Source organism: Erinaceus europaeus, chromosome X, assembly GCF_950295315.1.
Source record: "Erinaceus europaeus chromosome X, mEriEur2.1, whole genome shotgun sequence".
In the NCBI taxonomy this organism is placed as follows: domain Eukaryota; kingdom Metazoa; phylum Chordata; class Mammalia; order Eulipotyphla; family Erinaceidae; genus Erinaceus; species Erinaceus europaeus.
Window position 1 is genome coordinate 121,993,821 of NC_080185.1, and position 19,337 is coordinate 122,013,157.

General features: G+C 39.6%; 1 protein-coding gene across 3 annotated transcripts in view; it reads left to right on the forward strand.

Annotated features, from left to right (window-relative positions):
- FANCB (FA complementation group B) overlaps nt 1-19,337 on the forward strand; it is a 30,565-nt gene that overhangs the window by 1,742 nt on the left and 9,486 nt on the right. Inside the window, exons 1-5 of one of the 3 annotated variants that reach the window (XM_060183020.1) lie at nt 2,315-2,362; nt 5,768-5,838; nt 8,192-9,191; nt 14,752-14,904; nt 16,036-16,122. In XM_060183020.1, the coding sequence (XP_060039003.1) occupies nt 8,262-9,191; nt 14,752-14,904; nt 16,036-16,122 (1,170 nt within the window). In that variant the 5' untranslated portion in view covers nt 2,315-2,362; nt 5,768-5,838; nt 8,192-8,261. Of the gene's footprint in view, nt 1-2,314; nt 2,363-5,748; nt 5,839-8,191; nt 9,192-14,751; nt 14,905-16,035; nt 16,123-19,337 lie in introns of those variants that run through there. The other 2 variants (XM_060183021.1, XM_060183022.1) reach the window with 2 other exon arrangements.

The window sequence follows — 19,337 nt, forward strand, 5'->3', positions numbered from 1 at the left end:
CTGGCTTATGGTGGTACTGGGGATTGAACCTGGGACCTTGGAACCTCAGGCATGAGAGTCTCTTTGTATAACCATTATGCTACCTAGCTACCCCCCATCCTCTTGCCCTTGGGCTTTGATTTAGATAATATGCTCTAACATCCATTTTTCTCCAATTTAATTTTTCTTCTTTTTTTCTATTTATTTTTCCTTTTGTTGCCCTTGTTTTTCTTGTTGTTGTTATTGTTGGCTAGGACAGAGAGAAATGGAGAGAGGAGGGGAAGACAGAGAGGAGGAGAGAAAGACAGACACCTGCAGACCTGCTTCACCGTTTGTGAAGCGACTCCCCTGCAGGTGGGGAGCCGGGGGCTCGAACCGGGATCCTCCTGCCGGTCCTTGCGCTTTGCGCCACGTGCCCTTAACCTGCTGCGCTACTCGCCGACCCCCTTCCCTTTTCTTTTTAATGATATGTTATGACATAACTCTAATTCATTCTTCTTAACTGTGATATTTCATCTGTACTTATCCATTCCTCTACTGGGGGTCATTAAAGTTTTCACTGTTTTTTTTAAATCAATTAACTAGTGATTTATATGACTACAAATTAATAGGAGTGTACATAAACACCGTTCCTACCACCAAAAGACTGTGTCCCACCCCACCCCACCCCCCAAGCCGAACATCCACCCTCACCCTCAGCCCAGGGTTTTTACTTTGGTGCCCTACTCCAAATTTAATCAAATCCTGCTTTGAGTTTCCCTTTCTGTTCTTCTTTCTCAACTTCTGTTGATGAGTGGGATCATCCCATACTCATCTTTATCTTTCTGACTTAGCTGACTTAACAAAATTCCATCTTTTTTGTTTGTTTGTTTGTTTCTTTATTGCACATAACATCGCACTAGACTTAATCTGGCTCCGGAGCTGTATAGTGTGTCTCTGCATTTACTAAGTAGGACTATTTGGGCTCACATATAGAAGTGAAATTGCTAGTTGTATGCATTCCAAATTATTGCTGAAATGCCTTCCAGACTCCCTCTCCCTTTAATTAAGCTCTCATGGTTGTCTCCTGGTTTATAGCACTGCTTTCTGTCTCACTTCATCCTCCTCTGCAACACTGTCACCAGTATCTCTGTAATTCAGAAGCACAGTCCTGTGGTTTTTATTTTTGAAATCTCCCAGTGATTTGTCATTGCTTACAGAAATGACACAGAAAAAAAAAATTAGCTTGATTTTTTTAAAAGTATTTATTTATTCCCTTTTGTTGCCCTTGTTGTTTTATTGTAGTTATTATTATCATTGTTGTTGGATAGGACAGAGAGAAATGGAGGGAAGAGGGGAAGACAGAGAGGGGGAGAGAAAGACAGACACCTGCAGACCTGCTTCACCGCTTGTGAAGCGACTCCCCAGCAGGTGGGGAGCCGGGGGCTCAACTGGGATCCTTACGCCGGTCCCTGCGCTTAACTTACCGCTGAGCTATCGCGCAACTCCCGATTTTTTCCCCCCCTCACCCTCATGGTGCTGGGGTGGAGAACCTTTTTTTTCTGCCAAAGACCTTTCAGAAACATTCTCTGACCATACAAAATGATCAGCTTAAAAATAAGCACTTAATGTTGCTATGAAAAAAAGCTAGATTTACTAAATCTCTAGTCCCACTTGCTGTTGCCTTGGCAGGGCCACACCAAGGACGTCCCTTACCTCGGCCTTAGTGGATCACCTCTCCCTAACATTTACCTATATTTCAGGTGCACAGGGAAAGAAATACTGGGAAGATGAACGAAAGGTTGATCCTGGGTAGCTGTGAACAAATGACTTCTAGTTATAATGGTAGAAAAGTTTTCAGAGCCAACCTGTTCTGTAGCCAAGTTAATTTCCTTGGGGGTAAAAAAAAAAAAAAAAAAAAAAAAAGCCCTGCTTCTTATAAAAAAGATAGCTATCAGTTTTATGTTCATAAGATTATATTACATAGTAAGTGAAATTCTGAGTTGCTGTCTTTACCTTTTGCCCAAAGACACTTTCTACTGATAACAATTTATAGTTTCTTTTGTACTATTTTGAGATTCTCCTCTCTAGAAATCACAGTGCTCTTTTAGGATCCTCCGGAAGCAGACCTGTAGTTTATTTAAAGAGTTCTGAAATCTATTATGCCAAAGTGAATTTATTAACATTTACAAAGTACACTCTGTTTACTGGGTAGGAGGCATAGGGAAGAGTGGGTGAGAGTGATAGATTGTTGCCAGCCTACGGCATAATGTATTACTTTGGCAGATCTTACTTTGCTAGTATACTCACACATCTCATTTCACTTTATATCTGTGTATATACAGACAACATCCACCATGGCAATGTAGAACAGGAGAAGCTCAAGTTAGTTATAGAATGTTTGGTAAATCTAATTCTAAATTTCTCCTCTCCCCACTCCAACTCCAACAGAAGGGGAAATTATGACTGATTAATCTGTTTTCTTCTACAGCTAATGTTGTCGTAAAGGTCTGATGGCAGACAGGCTGGTATAATAAACCTGAAGCCCTGATAATCAGGGCCTGGTTAATCAGGACTTGTTTATATTGAATTAAGAAGCTCTAAATTGCATGGGGGTATAGCATAATGGTTATGCAAAGAGTCTTTCATGCCTGAGGGGCTCGTAAGTCCCAGGTTCAATCCCCCGCACCGCCATGAGCCAGAGCTGAGCAAAAAAAAAAAAAGCTCTAAATTGAACTTTAATTTGACTTCTTTGCTGATGTATTTCTATCATCAGAAAAATGAATAAATAAATAAATAAAGACTGTTTACACTTATTCCAGAAGCTTTAAGGTTTGTTCTATGAATATGTACTTTTACTCTTAAAATAGATGTAGTATCAGTAGAAAATTAAAAAGAAATACTGGAACGAGCAAGATATCGCACCTTGGGGGGGGGTGCCTCCTTTGCCAGACATATGACACAGGTTCAAGCTTGTTCCCTGATGCACTAGGGGAAGCTGTGGTGCTGTAGTATCTCGCCATCGTTCTGTCTCTGTCTGAAAAGGTTGGCCGAGGGCAGTGAAGCTCTGTGTCTCTGTCTGAAAAGGTTGGCCCAGGGCAGTGAAGCTCTAGTTATAACAATACACATACAGGAGGCCAGGCGGTGGCACACCTGGTTAAGCGCACACATTACAGTGCACAGGGATACAGGTTCAAGCCCCTGGTCTCCACCTGCAGGGGGAAAGCTTCACAAGTGGTGAAGCAGGGCTGCAGGTCTCTCTTTGTTTGTCTCCCTCTCTGTCGTCCCCTTCCCTCTCAATTTCTCTGTCTTTATCCAATAATAAAATAAAAAAACACAATAACACACACACACACACACACACAAAGATATTACATAGATACGTGACTTAAGGCTTTGAGATTACAGATAGTTTGAGGAATCAAAAGTTTGTCGTTTTAAGCAAAGTAATGTATCAGTTATAATTTTTAAACTCCAAAGGTGGTCAGAAGTTTAAAATAACTATCTTTTTTTTTAATTTAAGAAAGGATTAATTAACAAAACCATAGGGTAGGAGGGGTACAACTCCACACAATTCCCACCACCCAATCTCCATAACCCACCCCCTCCCCTGATAGCTTTCCCATTCTCTAGCCCTCTGGGAGCATGGACCCAGGGTCATTGAGGGTTGCAGAAGGTAGAAGGTCTGGCTTCTGTCATTGCTTCCCCGCTGAACATGGGCGTTGACTGGTCGGTCCATACTCCCAGCCTGCCTCTCTCTTTCCCTAGTAGGGTGTGTCTCTGGGGAAGCTGAGCTCCAGGACACATTGGTGGGGTCTTCAGTCCAGGGAAGCCTGGCCAGCATCCTGGTGGCATCTGGAACCTGGTGATTGAAAAGAGAGTTAACATACGAAGCCAAACAAATTGTTGAGCAATCATGGACCCAAAGCTTGGAATAGTGGAGAGGAAGTGTTAGGGGGCTACTCACTGCAAACTCTAGTGTACTTCTGCTTTCAGGTATATATTTTGCAGTAGTTTATGGATACGTGTGCACATAAGCTCTCTCTCACAGAAACTGGTGTATATCTAGGTTATGGGACTTTGTTAGAAAGTGAACTACCTGAGATGAAATTAGAGTGTACTATAAAAGGAAAGGTCTCACCCGAGTAATGAAGCTGAAGGGTTGTCATTCCACACGTGAAGTCTCTGGACATAGTCTGAGGTGAAGCATGTTGAGGTGGCAATCGTTGCCTTGGTTAGGTTGTGATCGGCGGATGCAATATTATTTGGTATGGATTGGGAGACGCATACGGGAAAGTGGGCCCTATCCAAGGGTTCCAGGACTGGGGGAAGTAGGGGCTCTATAGTGGAGATGTGAGGTTCCTGCTGTCTTAGGGTTCAAAAAGACAATCGATAGTTAATGTTATCATCACATTATTTGGTAATTGGGTTAACTTTGAAAAGTCCCTTTGTTATGGTTTGCTGTACAGTACCCAGTATCTTGTATATAGCTGTGCTATTGGATACTTCTAATCTACTTGGTCTAGGCTTTTGAGAGAGTCCGCATATCAAATACACAGCCTATATATTAAAAAGATTCAGTTTGTGTTTTGAAAAACTTCGAGACATACAATTGATTTTCCCCGTCTCATATTAATTAACTACTGATTTATATGACTACATTTTTCTAGGAGTGTACATAAACACCATTCCCACCACCAAAAGACTGTGACCCATCCCTCCCACCCACTCCCACCTCCCACTGGCCCAGGAAGCTGCATGTCTACCCCGCACCACAGGGTTTTCACTTTGGTGCCCTACTTACAATTTGGTCAGGTCCTGCTTTTAGTTTCCCTTTCAGATCTTCTTAGTTAACTAAAATAACTATCTTAACACTGAAAACATGGCCTTTCGTGGTTTTCCTATCATTCTTATTTAAAAATTAATATATTTTCGAAATTTTAATCCTTTTTTAAGCAGTTTATTTTTTAAATTCTTTTTTTTATTATTATTGGATAGTGACAAAAGGAAATTGAGAGGGGGATTGGGAAGAGAGGGAAAGAGACAGACATCTGCAGTCCTGCTTCACCACTCGTGAAACACCCCCCCACCCCGTCCCTCGCAGGTGGGTTCCAGGGTCTTGAACCTAGGTCCTTGTATACTTAACCAGGTGCACCACCACCTGCCTCCTAAAAATAAATATTTATAGCCTTTATTTAATCTTGCGGCCATCTGTTTTTCATCTTTATGACTCTACATCTATGAGATGTATGTCTGCTTGTTGCCTAGAGATCATGTGTAAAGCACATTAGGTTAGGATTATAACAGGACTTTGAATAACATGGGAAATTTCATAGCAAAAATTCATAACTTTTTTCCCCCTCTACATCAAGTCAGAATTGTGTCAGGGTACAACCGTATGTGATCTAAAATTGAAGAGGCTTCTCACCATGTAGCAATCAAATCCTTCTTATTACAATATCTTTCAGGTATTGATGGACCCAGAGCATTGTGTTGACTAAACTAGTTGTAGCATTTAACCTAAAAATAATAAAATTATGTTCTTTACAGAAGTGATTTTTAGTTGTCTTAAGTATTGAGTAAAGCTTTTTGAGTAGATGGTAGAAGACAGTAAGTTCTAAGATCTTTACCTTGGGATAAATCATTTCTTTTCCTTTTTAGAAATTCCCTAAAAGGCCTAACATGCCTGTGGGAAGTTTGAAGCAAATGATGTTTGCTACATTTTGGGGTAATTAGTATGGTTATTTCTTTTAAAGTAAGAGATAGTTGGACAAGTACGAGCGTGCACACCTTTGATTTACTTCTTCAGGGATGAAGCTGAAAGTACCTTGAGATTTTATACTGTCCTAGATCTTGCATCCATTGCCTAAGAACAAACCGGTAAGCCAGAGGTTTGTGCTAATTTTCTACTATCATAGTTTATCTCTAGTTACCTAATAGGTTTTGTGAAATTCTCAAACAGCATCAGAAATTTCATTAGACAAATGCCACAGTGGAATGTATTTATCTATTGTTGCATAAGGATTTGCTTCAAAAATGTATCAGCTTATAACAACTACCATCTGTTATCTGATAATTTTGTAGGATCAGGAATTTGGGAGTAACTTAAGTGGGTGGTTCTATCTCAGGACTTGACTGGAACTGGAGGATCTGATCCCAAGAAGACTTACTCACAGGGCTGTTGACAGTTCCTTGCTGGCTCTGGGCAGAAAGCCATAGTTCTTTGCCCTGTGTACAGCACTATGGGGCTACCCCAGTGTCTTGATGACAGGCAGGTGGCTTCTCCCAACATAGATGAGCCGAGGAAGAGGCCCCAAGAGGAAGCAGCTATGGGATATCCCTGGGACCCAGAAGTCACTGTTGCTTCTGCCGTATTCTGTTGGCTAAAAGCAAGTTCTAGTGCCCAACCCTCAAGAAGAGGAGAATAAATAAATAAATAAATAAATAAATAAATAAATAAATAGAATAATAAAAAAAGAATTAAAAAATAGAGGAGAAAGTGCCACTTCTTTTTTCTTTTAAGATTCTGTTATTGGATGTGGGAGATAAATAGCGTAATGGTTATGCAAAGAGAGTCTCATGTTTGAGGCTCTAAGAGCTGAGCTCCAAGGCTCAAGCCAGAGTTGAATAGTGCTCTGGCTTAAAAAAAAAAATACACACACACACAAAGACAACAACAAAAGAACATATTCCTTGAAAGAATAATTGTAAGCATTAAATAATGCATTTATTGGGAGTTGGGCGGTAGTGCAGCGGGTTAAGCACAGGTGGCGCAAAGCACATAGACCCGCATAAGGATCCCAGTTCGAGCCCTCCCACCCCACTTGCCGGCTCCCCACCTGCAGGGCAGTCGCTTCATAAGCAGTGAAGCAAGTCTGCCGGTGTGTCTTATCTTTCTTCCTTCTTCTGTCTTCCCCTCCCATTTCTCTCTGTCCTATCCAACAACGACATCAATAACAACAATAAAAAACAAGGGCAACAAAAGGGAATAAATAAATATTAAAAAAGAATGCATTTATTGTATCTGACATGTAATAATTATGAATAACTGAGTTATTTAATTCTTGTATTCAGTATGTTACATTACTAATCCTCTGCTGTTTCCTACTTTGAAGAATAGCAGTATTCTTAGGTATAACTGCATTATTTCTGTTAGTTAGATTTTATATTCATGGAGATCTTTTAAGACGACTTAGAAAATCTCCTAGAGCCTTTATAAGCTGCTATCCCTAAGAAGCGGGAAGGGCCTTGGGAGCATTATAATTAAGGATCCACCATCTTTGGGAATACTAAGGTCCAAGACAAGTGAATAGTTGTGAGGGCCTAAATTGGAGAGGGAGAATCCAGGTTTGAGGCCAGATGTTAAGAACATAGGAAAACCCAAGTAAGTCAGTAGGCCGAAAGGAGATAGAAGTGTTTTCCTATGCTACAAGTAGAACCCTTAAGAAAATTTTTGAGCCAGAAAAAAATGTCCCGATTCACTTTTTATAGAGCCCCTAAAACTACTACTGCGACTATTATGATCTTAGATAGAGACGGACATGCAGAGAGGCAAAGTAAGGAACCTCAGCATCAAAGTTTCCTGTAGGGGCCAGGTGGTGGTGCAGCTGGTTGAGTGCACATGTAATGCCCAAGAAGCTGGGAGAAAGCAAGCTTGCAAGCGGTGAAGCGGTGATGGGAGTGTCTCTCCCTCTCTGTTTCCCTTTTTCCTCTAGATGTCTGTCTCTGTCAAATTAATTAATTGATTCAAAAATACTCCTTTAGTGCTGTGGAGGCTGGGCTCAAATTTGAGTTGCACACATGGCAAAGGGGCATACTAAATGAGCTGGTTTGCTGCCCCTGCATAAAGCTTTTGACAGATGAGAGTTTCATCGTTATCTTTTGTGGTCATTTACATTGTCAGCACAATGTCTGTGTGTATATACGTTTTACCAGAGGACTAGACTCTGGCTTATGGTGGTATTGGAGATCGAACCTGAGACCTTTGAGCACTCAGACATGAAAAACTTTTTGAATAACCATTATACTATCTCCCCAGAATGCACATTGTGGTTTTTAAGGGCTGGATAGAAATAAATATTTGGGATTCATTTTTTGGCTAAGCCTGATATTCAGAGTGAAAAGCTTACCGATGTTACCTTAATAAAATTTGTAATCATTGATAGTTCTCAAACAGAAACAAATGTTTTCAACTATGCCAACTTGCTGACGGTTTTTCTCATTTCATTTTTAGGCTTAAGAGTATCAACTAGAATAAATCTGCATTTGAAAACTGAACCGGCACAAAGACTTGATATTGTGGAATGGCAAGTGAGCAAGCAATGCCGTCTAAGGAACAAGAATGGCTTTTGTGTTACAATGGGGAAGTCCTTGTTTTTCAGTTGTCCGAAAGAAATTTTCCAGTTAAAGGGCCTAAACAATTACCCGTGTTGCATGTCAAAAAAATGGTGTTTGACAGAGAAACAAGCACATTTGTTCAAAAATCCACTGGATTCTTTAGTGTAAAGAAAGAAAACTCTACTGTAAAAATTATGTGCTGCAACTGTGTGTCGGATTTCAGAACTGGAATTAAACTCCCTTGTGTTGTACTACAAAGCTGTGCAAAGAATAATGACTTCAACTATTTTCTACTATTTATTCACAGTATTAATAAGTTTGAAAACCGTTTGAGTTTTAGACTCAGCTATGAATTGGATGAATTAAGGGTCCTTAATGGCCCTTTACTTTTATGGAGACATCTTGAATCATTCTACTTTATTTCTCCCCAAACTGGCAGCGTGGTTACTGTGACTATGAACTTCTCCTCTGTTGAGTGGGCAGGGGAGATTGAAAATCTAGGTATGGTGTTATTAGGAAAAAAGGAGGGTGGATGTGTCCAGAAGCTCTCCAAATCAGATTTTGAATTTCGGAAGACCAATTTTTGTATCTACTCCCTTGAAAGTCAGGAAGTGTTAAGTGATTCATACATTATCCCTCCTGCTTATAGCAGTGTGATAACTTATGTGCGTGTCTGCACAGCTGAGTATGTCAACAACCAGTTAACAATGTCTCTGATTACTCTTACTGGAAAGAATCAGCTTATTTTGTTTCAAAATGGGATGCCTAAAGGTGTGTGCCAACTTCCATTTGAAGATCCTTGTGCAGTTCAACTCATGGACAGAGATGAAGACCTGTATTTTGTTGTATCTTTTCAGTCTTACGATGCTTGTGCTGTACGGAGTAAGAACTTTCAGGTGTGTCACTTGTTTTCATAATCATTTAGCTGGTGTAGCTTTAGATCTATTAGCATTCTTTTTTTTTTTAATTTTTATTTATAAAAAAGAAACTCTGACAAAAGCCATAGGATAAGAGGGGCACAGCTCCCCATGATTCCCACCACCAGAACTCCGTATCCCATCCCCTCCCCTGATAGCGGTCCTATTCTTTATCCCTCTGGGAGTATGGACCCACAGTCGTTATGGGGTGCAGAAGGTGGAAGGTCTGGCTTCTGGAATAACATTCTTATGTTTCATAGAATTCCTTCAGGAGTCTTACCTAAATAATTTTTAGTGCTGCCCTAAAATTACATATACCCTTCCTTTTGCTTATAGGTATCTGAATACTACTTGATAAAAGGGTTTACTTAGTCACTTTGAGTTTGCTATCTAATGTGGCATTAATTTTTTTAAAAAATATTTACTCCCTTTTGTTGCCCTTGCTGTTTTTTTTTTGTTGTTATAGTTATTATTGTTGTCGTCATTTTTGGCTAGGACAGAGAGAAATGGAGAGCGGAGGGGAAGACAGGGGGAGAAAAAGAGAGACACCTGCAGACCTGCTTCACTGTGAAGCAGACTCCCTTGCCAGGTGGGGAGCCTGGGGCTCGAACCGGGATCCTTATGCCAGTCCTTGCGCTTTGCGCCACGTGCGCTTAACCCGCTGCGCTACTGCCCGACTCACCGCATTAATTTTTTTATTGAGGGAGGATTGGCATATAAGATTAGTTCCAGGTGTGCAGCATAATTGTATATATTGGGAAATGTTCATAATTCTAGTTAGCATCTGTCTTTGATACATAGTTAAAAATTTTTCTTGTGTTGAGAACTCATTTAAGTAAGATCTACTCTTAACTATTTCTAATGTTTATGAATGATAATTGAATATGCATTTTTACTTGAAACAGGAGTATTAGTAATTTGTTTCTATACATCTTAGAAAACCCATAAGTTGTTCAGTTAAAAAAAAATATTTGAATGATCTAGACAGACCAGCTTTTGTTTGTGGTGCTGGGGATGGAACCTGAAACTGCAGAGCCTCAGTCATGGGAGTCATTTGCATAACCATTGTGCTGTCTCCCCAGCCTAGTAATTCAATTTTGTAAAAGTTCTTTTCTTTTCTTTTCTTTTTAAATATTTATTTATTTATTCCCTTTTGTCACCTTGTTTTTCTTTTTCTTTTTTTTTTTTAATTGGGGAATTAGTGTTTTACATTCAACAGTAAGTACAATAGTTTGTACATGCATAACATTCCCCAGTTTCCCATATAACATTACAACCCCCGCTAGGTCCTCTGAATCCTTCTTGGACCTGTATTCTCCCCACCCACCCACACCCACCCCAGAGTCTTTTACTTTGGTGCCATACGCCAATTCCATTTCAGGTTCTACTTGTTTGTTTGTTTTTTTCTTCTGATCTTGTTTTTCAACTTCTGCCTGAGAGTGAGATCATCCCATATTCATCCTTCTGTTTCTGACTGATTTCACTCAACATGATTTTTTCAAGGTCCATCCCAGATCGGCTGAAAACGGTGAAGTCACCATTTTTTACAGCTGAGTAGTATTCCATTGGGTATATACACCACAACTTGCTCAGCCACTCATCTGTTGTTGGATACCTGGGTTGCTTCCAGGTTTTGGCTATTACAAATTGTGCTGCCAAAAACATATGTGTACACAGATCTTTTTGGATGGGTGTGTTGGGTTCCTTAGGATCTATCCCCAGGAGAGGAATTGCAGGATCATAGGGCAGGTCCATTTCTAGCCTGAGAGTTCTCCAGACTGTTCTCCACAGAGGTTGAACCAATTGACATTCCCACCAGCAGTGTAGGAGGGTTCCTTTGACCCCACACCCTCTCCAGCATTTGCTGCTGCTACCTTTTCTGATGTATGACATTCTCACAGGAGGAATCAAGTGGTATCTCGTCTTTATTTGCATTTCTCTGACAATCAGAGACTTGGAGCATTTTTTCATGTGTTTCTCAGCCTTTTGGATCTCTTCTGTGGTGAATATTCTGTCCATGTCCTCCCCCCATTTTTGGATGGAGTTATTTGTTGTCTTGTTGTTGAGTCTGGCAAGCTCTTTATATATGTTGATTATTAAACTCTTGTCTGATATATGGCATGTAAAGATCTTCTCCCATTCTGTGAGGGGTCTCTTGGTTTGGGTAGTGGTTTCTTTTGCTGTGAAGCTTTTTAATTTGATGTAATCCCATAGGTTTATACTTGCCTTAGTCTTCTTTGTAATAGGATTCGTTTCATTGAAGATGTCTTTAAAATTTATGCGGAAAAGAGTTCTGCCAATATTTTCTTCTAAGTATCTGATAGTTTGTGGTCTTAATATCCAAGTCCTTGATCCACTTGGAATTTACTTTTGTATTTGGTGAAATACAGTGGTTCAGTTTCATTCTTCTGCGTGTTTCAACCCATTGTATCCAACACCGTTTGTTGAAGAGACTCTGCTTTCCCCATTGAATAGTCTGGGCCCCTTTGTCAAAGATTAGATGTCCATAGGTGTGCTTTTCTTTTTTTAATTATCTTTATTTTATTTACTGGATGGAGATGGCCAGAAATCGAGAAGGAAGGGAGTGATAGAGAGGGAGAGAGACAGAGAGACACCTGCAGACCTGCTTCACCACTTGTGAAGTGACCCCCCCACACACAGGTGGGAGCCGGGGGCTTGAACTGGGATCCTCATGAAAGTCTTGCGCTTTGGGCTATGTGCGCTTAACCAGTGCTACAGCCTGCCCACCCCCCCTTTTAACTTTGAAGGGACAGTGAAACTCAGAAGGGCCTTTGGTGCCTCAGGCACATGAGTTCTTTTTGCTTAGCCTCTATGCAATCTTCCCAGCCCTCTAAATAGCTTTGAGAAAAAAAAATGCCATTTACCACTTGTCTCTGGAATATAATTGTCTTTAATAGGCAGTGATATATTTTTCAAATTTCCACTGTGCTTTCATTTTAAGTTTAAGTAGAAAACAACCAACTTTTAGGGGCCGGGTGGTGGCGCACCTGGTTGAGCACACATTACAATGCACAAGGACCCAGGTTCAAGCCCCCCCGCCCCCCCCCCCCCCGTACAGGGGAATGCTTTGCAATAGGTGAAAAGGGCGGCAGGTGTCTTCTCTCTGTCTCTCCCTCTCTATCACTCTCTTCCTTCTCGATTTCTGGCCATCTCTATCCAGTAAATAAAATAAAGATAATTAAAAAAAAGAAAAGAACTTTTACAAAATTGAGTTACTAGGCTGGGGAGACAGCACAATGTCTTTCTCTCCCCCTCTCTGTCTTCCACTCCTCTCTCGATTTCTCTCTGTCCTATCAAACAGCAATGACAACGATACCAACAAGGGCAACAAAACGGGGTAAAAAAAAAATGGTCTGCAGGAGCTGTGGATTCTAAGTGCAGACACCAAGCCCCAGCAATAACCCTGGAGGCAAAAAAAAAATGTTAGTATGTTCAAGAAAGTGCTTTGTAATGTGGTAACTACTAGCCACACGCACTTAAACTACTGATAAATCTGTAATTATCATGTAATTCTGTTGAACTTTTTGTAATCAGAATTGGAATGGCCTATAAAATGCCTATATTGCCAGATTTCAATGATTTCAATGGAAAAAGTTCTGTTAATACTTTTATTGAGGAGCCGGGTGGTGGTATACTTGGCAGAGTACATACATTACCAGGCCAAGGATCTGTGTTCAAGTTCCCAGTCCCCACCCGTAGGGGAGAACTTTCATGAGCAGTGGAGCAGTGCTGTAGGTGTTTCTCCTCTCTCTACTTCTCTCTGTCTCTCCCTCTTACCTCTCTGTATTACCCTGTATTAGAAGGGGTGGGGGAAAAGGCCACCAGAAGCAGTATAGTTGGAACGCAGCCATTGTACCCCAATCATGGCCCTTTTGGAAGAAAAGTACTTTTACTGATTATATTGAATTAAACTTAGTATTTGGGATCTATTGGATTCAGTTAAATACGATAAACTAATTTGACCTTTTTCTTTACAGTGTCATTAGAAAATTTTCTTTTATTGGCTACTAGAAAATTTTAAATTATATATATATTGGGTTTCCAGAGAAGTCACGATGTGTTTTCCTATGCTGCAAAGAGACTCTCATGCCTGAGGCTCCAAAGTCCCAGGTTCAATCCCCCGCACCACCATAAGCCAGAGCTGAGCAGTGCTCAGATTTAAAAAAAAAACAAGTGTCATGACTTTTTCTGACAATCCAGTATATCGGGTATTTCCTTTGGACAGCACTGTTCTTGAGCTGTAGATTGCAGCCGTGTGTGTACATGCATGAGTACACAGCTCTCTGGTATTTGCATGCTGAGCACATTCTTTCTACTAATGCCTTTTCACATAGTTCATTATATTCCATGATTTTCCTGGCAGGGTAGGAAGAAGAGAGGCTATGGCTTTACAAATTAGCTTCCTTTATACGTAAGTGAAAAATCACTGCTTGGAAATTAGCTTTATAGGGGCAAGATTGCTATTTGGTTACTGTGAAGCAGGTCTTTCTCTCCCCCTCTCTGTCTTCCCCTCCTCTCTCCATTTCTCTCTGTCCTATCCAACAACAAAGGACATCAACAATAACAATAATAACCACAACAAGGCTACAGCAATAAGGGCAACAAAAGGGGGGAAAATGGCCTCCAGGAGCAGTGGACTCATGCTGCAGGCACTGAGCCCAGCAATAGCCCTGGAGGCAAAAAAAAAAAAGTGGTTTTGGGAACTGGGGAGACAGCATAATAACAATTATGCCAAAACACTTGTGCCCACGACTCTGAGGTCCCATGTTCAATTCCCTGTACTACCCAGTTTTTTTTTTTTAACCTGAGCAGCAAAAAAGAAAGTGGTCTTCTAATTTATACTTGGGGTGTCATATCCGTTATTTACTCATCAAAACATTCTATTAGGCTAGGATGGTTCTACCTGTCTCATTATTAGAATCTCTCCCTTTCTGTGTCCCTGATAATGGCCATGTTCTCCCCCATAAGGATTTAGGATATTAAATCCATCTTGATTCTCTTAAAGGTTGTTCTGTCGTGAGAGCTCATACAGTGTTCTAGTTAACTAAGGCGGCTGAATTCCTGTTGCAATTGGTCTGCTCATCAGTACGTTTCCACAAGGCATATAGGAGTGAAGGCTTATCCTTAAACCAGGTCGGAGAAAGAATGTTCACTAGTTAGTTACTCATAAGAAATGTAAAATTTCTAAAGTAATTTAGTCATAGGAAGTATATATATATATATATATATATATATATATATATATATATATAATTAAATTTTTAATATAGAAATCAGGAATGTGACAGTTCTTGGACAAACTGATAGAATATTGAGTCTATTGCTTTTTATAAAATTGTTCGTACTCATACTTTTTTAATCTCGAATGTTTTTTAGTTCAGTTTTTTTTTTTTGCATTTGTGTTGTTTTCATTACTGGTTTGCTAGAATAGAATAACATAGCGGCATGTCACGAAAGACTAGTTTATGTCACATCTAATTTTTTCCTTCTTTATTCCTCCTTTCCCCCTTCCTTTCAGGTTGTTGCTGAATGGAAAACTATTAGCTCAGTCCTAGTAGATGACTTCATTGGAACTGGAACTGAACAAGTACTGTTAGTTTTTAAGGACTCTTTGAATTCAGATTGCCTGAGTTCATTTAAAATAACAGATCTTGAGGATATAACCTATCCAGTAAGTTCTGTTTCTTTTCTTTATATTAAGTATTGATTAGAAATATGTTTTTTTAATATTTATGTATTCCCTTCTGTTGCCCTTGTTTTTATTGTTGTAGTTATTATTGTTGTTACTGATGTCATTGTTGTTGGATAGGACAGAGAAATGGAGAGAGGAGGGGGAGAGAAAGATAGACACCTGCAGACCTGCTTCAATGCTTGTGAAGCGACTTCCCTGCAGGTGGGGAGCTGGAGGTTAAAACCAGGATCCTTAGGCTGGTCCATGCACTTTGTGGCACCTGCGTTTAACCCGCTACGTTACCACCTGACTCCCCTAGAAATATGTTTTATAGCATTTGCACCACTACTTCAATGCTTGTGATTTCATATGTAAACTCTTTGAACTTTAAAATGCCTAGGTTGAATCTTAAACATATACATAGAATCTCCTTTTAAAAAGTGACACAAATTGACTTATGTGATATTAATTTGAATCAAAGTATGATTGATGGAGATTCAAATGTCATTAATTCTTTCAATTCATTGTTAGCTTCTAAAAAAATCACATTTTATCTAAGTAAACATGATAATAGTGGATTAGGAAATGTAATAAAATAAAGTGAAATAGCTTAAAAGAAGTACCAGTTCATAATATCATGAGCATAAGGAAAATAATAGCCCTGAAGTTGCAGATCTGTACAACATGTCTCTCACCCTCAATTTTTTTAAAATGCTGATTTTTTTCCCCCTCCCACTTTATGGGATTTTAGAAAAATCTCTTGAGGTGATACTCTGAAGCAATATAGTTTTCCCCCACTGGCTGAAAGTAGAACGTTCCTGTTTAGTTTGATTTAGTAATGTAAGAGAAATTTTTTAACGTTCCTAGACTGAAAAATAACCCACTATATCATGTCAAATAGGAACTTTTTGTTTTCAGTTATTGGGGGGACAACTGCCTATAACTGCTGGTAGTATTTGTTTTCTAGCTATTGGAAAATGATGGGAAATGCATATTTTGTCTCTTATGTGATAGTTACAGTAGTGGGGGAAATTGCCCTTTAAGTGACTAAATTAATTTGCATTTTGTTAATCTCATGAATTTTCAGTTTCCAAATTAAATATATATATATATATTTTTTTAACTTATTAGAGTGAACCATTGCAATGTAATGAAGATGATTTACTTAAGAACAAAAAGAAATGTTTGTTGATTCCACCTCTACAAAGAAGAGTGAAAGTGAGTATCTGTGTATCTTTGTGTGTGTGTCTTTGGATTAGTACCCTTCTAAAGGAAATAAGAAAGAGCCTTAAAAATAAGCAACTCAGTGACTGAGGAACAGTATTTCTGTGCTAAAGAGATAGCAAATGATTATGTAAGTGACTTTCATGCCTGAGGCTCTGAGCTCCCAGGTTCAAACCTCAGCACCACTATAAGCCAGAGTTGAGCAGTACTCTGGTAAAAAAAAAAAAAAGAAGGAGAAGAAGAAGAAGAAATGGTATTTTAAAATATCTATACCTTATTTTATTTTTGTTTTATTGCCACCAGGGTTATCACTGGGCCTCAGTGCATGCATGATAAATCCATTGCTCCTGGCAGCCATTTATTCCCCACCCACCCCCCACCCCTGCCCTTTATTTGGTAGGATAGAGAGAAATTGAGAGGGAAGGAGAGAGATACCTACAGTACTTGCTTCACCACTCATGAAGCTTCCCCCCTGCAGGTGGGGAGTTGGGGAGGGAAGCTTGAACCTAGGCCCTTACACATGCCAGGTCCCCAATCTGTTCCTTTTTAGTACCTCTGTAAAATTATTATGACATTGCTTATAAATGTGTTACTTAAAAATGCTGTTTTTTTGTAGTAAGATTGTGTTAACTTCATAAGATAAAATATTAGATGTTCACTTTTTTACAAACATTTATTTTGTAAGAGAAGCAGACCGCGACTCTGGTACACGCATTACTGGAGATTGAACTTGGGACCTCATGCTCTTCTGTCTACTGTACCAGCTCTGGGGCTGTGAAATACTCACTTTGGAAAACATTCTTTCTGGTCTATAGCATCAGGACACCACAGTTTTATTTTAAGGACCAGCAACAGGACTATGGAGATAGCATAATGACTGTGAAAAAAGATTTTCGTGCCTGAGGTTTTGAGGTCCCAGCTTCAATCCCCAGCACCAATTCAACTCCCCTGTGGGTGGGGAGCCCGGGGCTCAAACTGAGATCCTTATGCTGATCCTTGCTCTTTCCGCAGTGTGCACTTAGCCTGCTGTGCCACCACCCGGCTCCTGAAAATTACTAATCTTTTTCAAACACACTTTCTTTTCTTTTGAGTTTATATATATTTTTATTTTTACATTTTCTTAATTTTTTAATCCCTTTATTTATTGGATAGAGTTAGCCAGAAGCTGAGGGGGAGGGAGAGAGAGAGACAGAGAAATACCTGCAGCCCTGGTTCACCACTTGGGAAGCTTTCCCCCTGCTGCTGGGGACCGGGGACTGGGGACTGGGTACTTGTGCATTGTAACATGTGCACTCAACCAGGTGCGCCACCACCTGGCCCCAAATTACTAATCTTTGTATTTTATTTACACATTGGTTCATATTCAGATATCTCCAGTTGTCACAAAAATGTTTATATGGCTTCTGTTTTTCAAAAGTTTACATGTGCATTTGATTACTGTGTGTCTCATTGGTCTTTTTGTCTAGAATAATGCCCCCCCCCCCCAAGGCACTCAAGAGGAGGCCAGGTCAAGTGTTCCTCCTTTCAGATTTGTCTGTTTGTTTCTTTGTGGTGTTATTTCAGTTTTATTCTCCTCTCTCTCTCTGCCAATTTATTTCCGTAAAGGACCAGAAAGTAAGTATATGCACATAGCAGGCCCTTTGCAGCTGTTTTAATTATTAAGATGAATTCACTAAATGCTTATTGAACACATATTATAATGAATGTGAATAGTAGGTAAATAAAACATTATAATGATCATAAGACCATAGCGGAAAAGATTGACTACGTTTTAAAACTTTTGTGCAGCGAACAAAGTAAAATAAAAACCATAAATTGTGGGAGGAACAGTTGTGATATGACAGAGGATAAATTTCTTTACTATAAATACATGTTCTAAAATAGGATTATTGAAAGTATAAAGTGACCCAGCCTTCTTAGAGGAAAATTGTTATGTTTATTGAAATGTGACTTGCAGGGTCAGGTGGTGGCGCACCTGGTTGAGTGCACATGTTACTTCTTCTAGCGTTTGCCCTTCCGTAGCCAGTCAACAGCGTCAGGTTGAAAGCTGTCAGGAGCTGCTTGTTGCTGGCTTTGAAAGTGACTGGGATCCATGTGGATTCAGTCGGCTAGGAAGGATCGTCGGTTTCCCCAATGAATGGGTACTCACGGGATGCACCACGGGAAGGTCGATCCAATGCATCCCAATGGATCATGTTACAATGTTACATGTTACAATGTGCAAGGACAGGGGTTTGAGCCCCTGGAGAGCTTTGGGAGTGGTGAGGCAGTGTTGTAGGTGTCTCTCTGTTTCTCTCCCTCTCTGTCTCCCCGCTCCCTTTGGATTTCCGGCTGTCACTATCCAATAAATAAGTAAAGATACTAATAAAAAATTTTTTTAAAAAAAGATGTTCTGGTGCCAAGACAAATACATACAATTTAAAAGAAAAAAAATTGGCTTGCAGAAATCATTTTGCTGTTCCAACTACACTTCTAAAAATATGTACTAGGGTTATATTTGGGTTATACTTAAACATATAAGAAAAGCTGATTTTAATGGAATGTCTGTGAAGTATTTACAAACAACAAAATTCGATCTAAACCTAAATATCCATCATTAGGAATATAATAATGCCAACCATTGAATGCTGTGCAGTGTGTGTGTGTGTGTGTGTGTGTGTGTGTGTGTGTGTATACATATACATATATAAAATCGCTCGAGCGATTAACCCACTGGGCTACCGCCTGACTCCCCCCAATAATCATTTTTGAGGGTTCCCTTGTTTCCTTTCTCTCACTTCCTAGTCCTCCAGCAATCTCAGTTTTGGCTCTCTACCATCTGTGGACACAGGCTCAAGTCACTCCTATAATGAATGATGTAATACCTACAGAACTAGGTCAACAGATGAAGTTTTACAGGGGGGAGGTGGGGAAATGAAATATTACCTAGACATTTAAAATATTGATAATGAAGTGAAATAAGATATAATCAGTCTTCACTTCCCAACTTGTACTTGTTGATAAAAGAGTTTTCCAGGCCTAATACATAATTTTAAAGAAATCCCAAACCAAGATGCCTTTCATTTTTTAAAATCTAGGGGAAAATGTTACATTGAAAGTTAGATTAATGCTTAAACACTCATAATTATCCATCTGAAATGAAGCAGCTTCTATCAGTTCAATGCTACAACTCTTTTTATTTTCAGTTGCTAAATGTAAATGATGAATGT